The 6,571-nt window shown below is 43.4% G+C and overlaps 1 protein-coding gene across 1 annotated transcript; it reads left to right on the top strand.

The window, feature by feature from the left end:
• The first annotated feature begins 3,091 nt into the window (after window positions 1–3,091).
• LOC141004853 (prostaglandin E2 receptor EP4 subtype-like) lies at window positions 3,092–6,392 on the top strand. The gene is made up of 2 exons (XM_073476535.1): window positions 3,092–3,901; window positions 6,060–6,392. Exons 1-2 carry the CDS (start codon window positions 3,092–3,094, stop codon window positions 6,390–6,392), a joined length of 1,143 nt encoding a protein of 380 aa, XP_073332636.1.
• Window positions 6,393–6,571: the final 179 nt, after the last annotated feature.

The following is a 6,571-nucleotide window of genomic DNA, read 5'->3' as shown; positions in this document are numbered from 1 at the left end:
GGACGTCTTGTACGTCCCATGATTCACAGTGAACTGAAGCACATTCCTGTCGGCGTTGGGAGTTTCCAAGCCTTGGCATCACTTAAGTGCGTTGTTGTTTTTAGCTCCCTTTAGTCTGCAGCAGGAATGAGCAGCAGCAGTTTACCTCTCAGAGAGGTGTTGTGCTTTGTCTTTTAAGGTCGGCAGCAGACAGAGACCCCTCGCCGCTGCTCCTCACTGTAAACATAAGTCACACTGTAATGGATGTGCGACGGCTGGAGAGTCGGAGCAGACTAAGTGCACTGACGTCCCGTGTGTTCCACGCTGTCCGTCAGCCGTCTGTTGTTCCTCACAACCATTTACAGTCATCCCTGTTTGGGACAGACTGCACTGTGAACACAGCGCAGTGGGAAAACACCGACCACAGCAATACACTGGAACACTTTAATCCAACCAGTCATTTATGTGTCTAATTAAATATTGTGCAACTTTTTCACTCATCAAATACCTCTCAGCAGGAGACAAACGACCACATCACAGCAAACATTTAAGTTGAAATCATCCAGATTTTAATTCCACAGTTATCAAGAAAGGAGGCAGAAATATTCAAGTGTCCTATTTTGCGAGAGAGCAGGCCAGAGGTCAGCTGTGCTGCAGGTTAAGACTCATTTATGCTACCTTTACACAATAGATATGTCCGTTTCAAACAATGTAACCATCACTACCCACATGCTTCCATGCGCCCTTCACGTGGACAAGGATGTCAAACAATACAACCACTAGGGGGCGCACGTCAGAGTCAAATCTGTCTTGTACGGGCCTCCACTTTTCCTTTGCCACATTTAATTCCCATCCAGTCTCCTCCAAGTTGTTCTGTAGTAACTTGTTGTCTCTGTGCCCAGGTGAAGTAACATCATACAGATGTTTAAAACTACTCACCAACTAGCAAAACCTCTCCTCAAAAAGTTGGCGTGTCTCACTTGAAGTATTGGCTATACTGCTACGCTGTCCCCCACCATCACCTGAGGTACTGGTCCGTGTCTGTAAGCTTTCAAAAAAAGTGCAAAAACACGAACGAGATCAACGCAAAGTACGGACAGAAGGCTCCGTCCGTATCTAACTTAAAGCATAAATGAACCTTTACAGTCGGTTCAAAGCTTTTAAACATCACCTGACGGCCTCTTTAAGCCGTCACCATGGACGAGGCTGGCAACGCCAACATTGAAGGTTTGAATTTCCAAGTTTCAACTTCTGACCTCAAAAATGCCAGAAGTGAACAAAAAACTCAGCTGACTGCAAAAAAAAAAAAAAAAAAAGAAAAAGTGTGCCCACAGTTGAACCCTCAGCGTTGCAGCCTCCTTGCACTATTGGCAAATAAGAGGAGGAAAATGATGGCACTGTTATGCTGGGAAACGTGTAAACCTTATACAAGTATAACCTTGTTCCCCTCCCATGGGTGCTGCTATTGTTGCGTGACCTCAGGCAACCGCTCCCTCGTGAGGCTGGTGTAGATTGATTTGCCCCGAGTTTACAAATAGGAATTTCAACTTTAAGCGGCGTTCCTTTGTACATGTTTTTGTAGGAACTCAGAGTTCTGAGTTGTCTGGAAGCAGCATTGAGCCTTGAGGAAGCCCATTCTTCGAGATATGGCACGCCGCATTTTCTTTGAGGTCAGAATTTGGAACTTGGTTTTCTCTGGTACTCTTGCCGCACCCCAACTGTGACAATTCCCACTTTTGGGAACCACTGCATTAGCTCATAGCAAAAAGTCTGTCTGCACCTCAACCACACACCCAAAATCACTCCCAATGAGTGCCAGTCAGTGTGGAAGTGATGACGTAACCGTTCTGTCTCATAGTTTCTCCACTGTTGAAGATCAACATCAGTATTTGAGTCTTATGAGCTCCACTCATCAGTGGGTATGTGGGTTGTGTGTACCAGCACTATGTTGCCACAAACCTGAAACAAATCAAACTTCATATGAACTATGAGCCTCATTTATCTGTCATGAGCAACCCTCTCCCTCTCAGATGACGTGATTTCACTTGAAGGGCAGAGGAAACACAAGAAAATAAAACTTATCAGCGCCATTGATTTACAATCAGTGATGATAAGTAGGGGTTAAACCAAATTAACACACAGTAACAATAATTATTAGAGTGATTGACTGATGTGTGTTTGAGCAACAAATGAAATCCCCCTCAATCCACACTCATTAAATGAAACTCAAAGTGAAACTCAAAACATGATAGAAAAACATTTCAGCAGAAACACGATCAACAACCACACCCTGAAAAGACACCAGAAGAGGAGCATTAAAGGCTCAGTTCACCCAAGTTGCTGGTAACTCTGGCAGATCCCAGAGCGTCATTATGTTACGATTTGGGAATGAGACTCAAAAATCAATTTTTCTTACAAATGGCACCGTTAAAGAATACATAATTAATAATAAAGACAGAAGCACTGTTCTATCTGAACGTATTTGGCTGGACAGTCAAAAAAAAACTCTCCTGTGGGGCAGATTTATCTGTTTGTAACTTGGGTGAACTGACCCTTTAAATAGAGATGGAAACGTTCAAACGCAACAAAAACATTGTTAATAACTGTAAAAGCTTTTTTGTGTGTTTACTCCATCAAACCTTTTTTGCAAGTTGTTCAAACAGCTGCTACAAATCTTAAAACGCGTTGGTGCATCTAATATAATCTGCTGTCATCCTGCTCTCCATCTTCACTCAGACAGTCCCGTTGACCTCCTGTCAGCTGCCTCAGAGATTACGCAGCGCAGCCATGACGCCAACATCAGCGAATGGAGACGTGAAGCGGAAATTGAGAGAAACAAACATGCCTCTTTTTTTCCCTGTCTGTTTAACAGCATCCCATCCCTCCAGGCTGTCAGGCTGCGGGGTGGGTCACTACATGGGAGACAGCCCGCCTCTGTGCTTAACCACATCTGGATTACTGGAAAGCGGAGGGGATGAGACTACCAGAGAAAATACCCCAGCTGACTTCTTATCTTCTGCTGCAGGGGGTTAAAAGGGAAATGCATTCCCAAATCCACAACAGACCAAAGGAACTATCACTAATCAACACCAGCCTGTGGTTTTATGTGGCGATGGAGAGCCCGAACTTTACGCACGGACCTGCCGCCTCAAACGAGACTCTGGTTCAGCCGTCACTGGCGTCCAGCAAGACAGAAATCGCGTTGCCGATTTTCATGTTTGCTGGAGGCGCCATCGGGAATTTAATTGCAATAATCGTCCTTTCAGTGTCGAGAGAGGAGCGCAAATCTTCAGCCTTCTACACGCTGGTGCGCGGTCTGGCGGTGACGGACCTGCTGGGCACCTGTCTGGCCAGTCCGCTCACCATCGCCAACTACCTGGACCAACGCGTGCTGACGTACCGACACGTCTGCGAGTTTGACTCCTTCTTGTTGCTGTTCTTCGGAGTCACAGGTCTGAGCATCATATGCGCCATGGCAGCGGAGCGGTACCTGGCTATCTGCTGCCCGTACGTCTACCAGCGTTGGAGGGTGGACCGACGCTTTGCGCAAAGGTTCCTCTTCATCATCTACATCAGTCACATCTTCTTCTGCTGCCTCCCGATGATGGGCATGGCGAGGAGCAAGCTGCAGCGGTCCGGCACCTGGTGCTTCATCGACTGGAGGACGGACGAGCCTGTGCCCGCCGCCTACTCCATCCTGTACGGCGTGGTCAGCCTGCTGCTCATCCTGGGCACCATCGTGCTGAACCTGGCGGTGTGCGGAGCGCTGCTGCTGATGCGGCAGAGGACGGTGCAGATGCCCGTCACCAGAGCCAGCGTCCGGGAGAGGTGGAGGGCTCTGTCCTCGGCCGCGGAGACGCAGATGATCGCGGTGCTGGTGATGACATCCGTGGTGGTCCTGGCCTGTTCAGCCCCGCTAGTGGTGAGTCAGTGTGGGATTGTTGGAAAAGGAATAAACTGTTTGCATTTGCCTATAAATACATGTGCAGTGTGGATCAGCAAGGCATGAGGAGAAACTTTAGTTTTTGCTCTCCAGAAGCTAAAAATTAAAAACAAACAAACAGGCATGCCTTCAGCTGGTGTTATCTTCTCTATGTCTGTGTAGAGGCACTGTGTAGTTATAGAGAAGAAATTCAAACTGAATTTGAAGATGTACAAAATTAATGAGGTAATAATACAAACTTAGAAAAATGTATCTTTTCCAAAACTGAATAAACCAGCTGTTCTCAGAGGAAAATAAGGTCCCAGCACGCTGTTTGAAGCTAGAAAGGTGGCAGGGTCCGCCAAAGTAAAACAGTATGAAACTGTGTTGTCCTTTATTTAGTTTATTCAGTCATGAAACCAAAGAGAGTTTGTTTATTAGTTTGTGTAGGCAGAAAAATAAGATCTTTATATTATAAGAGCATTTATATTTCTATATAGTGCACCTTTAACTTACTTAAATAAATCTGCAGTACCTCAGTGAGCAAATACTTTACTACAAGTAAAACTCCTGCATTTTTAGAAAAATGGAATAACAGTAAAATGTACTTAAAATATAAAATATGACTGTATCATTATTACCCCCACTGATGCATTATTGTAGATGTAAAAAAAAAATTAAATCAAACTTCAAAATGCTGCTCAAAGAGTTGCTGCTGCACCAAGGGCTTGTGTTGTACGCAGGCAAAAGAAGTTCAATGTCCCTTTGGTTTTCACCGTTTATTCATCCAAAAACAAGCAAAGCAGAAAGAGATCCTGCATGCCTCTCCTGCTCTGGAAAAAAAAACAAAAAAACATAGGCTCACACAGGTGCATCATGGTCCCACACCTATCCTTCTAACTATATAACCCAGGGGGCTCACAGTGTTACCCTACTACCAAAACAAACATTAATTAGACAAAACTAAACATGCTTAACAATAAATAATATAAACAAATAACTAACAAAAGAAACTGATATTAAACTCTTGTCTAAAGAAAAAAATCTAGAATAATCTACCAAAACACAATGTCATTATAACTAGATGCTTAATTGGTTAATTTCACTTTCACAGTAATCCTTCATATATATGTGATCATCACCAGTTTTCCTCCAACACATCAGGAGAATCTGATAATAAGAGAAAGATGTGAGGCCATGAGACTCAAGTTAAACTTTTTAACTGCTGAAGTCTGTTACTAACGCTGTCCTGCAGCAGATTTATGACCAAAGTCAGTTTAGAGTTTCGAGCTATTTTGGTCTCATGTTCTCTCTTTTGTTATGACACATAGATTAATAATCTGCTCAGACATTTTATGTATTCTGTTGGTTTTCAGCCTCGGGGGGTTGGAATCCACCACAAGATGAATCTGACGGGTCACAAGATGATTAGAAAATTGTTTCTCTAATAATTATTTTTACTGTGTGTTAAATACTTGATAGTTTTGCCCTTTTAGACCTCAGGAAGCTGTTTGAATTAAACATTTTGAGAAGGGAAATCTATTTTTTTTCCAACTGCACACATTTCATTGACACATTAAACCCCTGACAAGAGGTCAAAAATGTTGTGAACCGGACATGTGGTCCACATTTTATCACTGGGTTAATCAATGATGGGGTGTAACTAAGTACATTTACTCAGGCGCTGTACTTAAGTGCAGTTTTGGGTTACTTGTAAATTACTTGAGCATTTCAGTTTTCTGCTACTTTTTACTTTCACCCACTTCATTTTTGAGGCAAATACTGTACTTTTTACTCCACTGCATTTGTTTAATATTTAGTTACTAGTTACTTTGCAGATTTGATGCTGCATCAGAGCCAGAGTAGCACATTTGAAATTAATTTATTTAATCAGTAATTAGATTTAAAAAAAAAAAAACATTGATTCAATTCATGATAAAAAGGCTGAATTCTGGATAAATTACTTTTGATACTCAAAAAACCTAACCCTAACCTTTGGGTACTTTTTACAAATTATAATAAATTTAGGAATGATGACCTTGAATTTTGAGTTGGTAAACCTTAACAATAATGAAAGTGAGGATTTATTTGATGGTGTTTTAAACTCTTATTTACAGTATGAAGATCTAAGCTGTACTAACTTGTTTTTGTCTTTTAGGTGCGAATGTTTGCCAACCGCTTCATGCTGAAAGACGACCATAAAGCTGACCTGGCTGCCATCAGGATAGCGTCTGTCAACCCGATCCTCGACCCCTGGATCTACATCCTCCTCAGGAGGTCTCTGTTTCGTCGGTTACTCAGTTTATCGAGGCATGGCAGCAGCACTCGCAGCGGTTCACCTCCTTCACCACAGGAAAATCTGTTTTATCCTCAACTCATGACGGACAGCAGCGTGTTCGCCCAGTTGATGTGCAACGTCAACGTCATCAGTCAGCTGCCGGCTGCCGTCAAATTCACTCCATACGACGCAGAGAGCCTCTGTCAGACTTGACTGAAGACATGTTGATGTCTGTGGATGTTGGCTGTCTACTCAGGCTGCAGGCAGCTCGATACCGGGCCAGAGACCTCAACGTCAGTGAGATGGAAACACTGTGAAGAGGCTGGCAGCTCGCAGCTCCTGTGGGATTATTTATCTAAAAAAGGAGGGCTGCTCTGGTTGCATCTGAAGTG

The sequence above is a fragment of the Pagrus major genome, chromosome 11, assembly GCF_040436345.1.
Source record: "Pagrus major chromosome 11, Pma_NU_1.0".
Lineage (NCBI taxonomy): Eukaryota > Metazoa > Chordata > Actinopteri > Spariformes > Sparidae > Pagrus > Pagrus major.
Note: the sequence above shows the minus strand (reverse complement) of the source record. Positions and strands in the feature narration are given on the sequence as shown.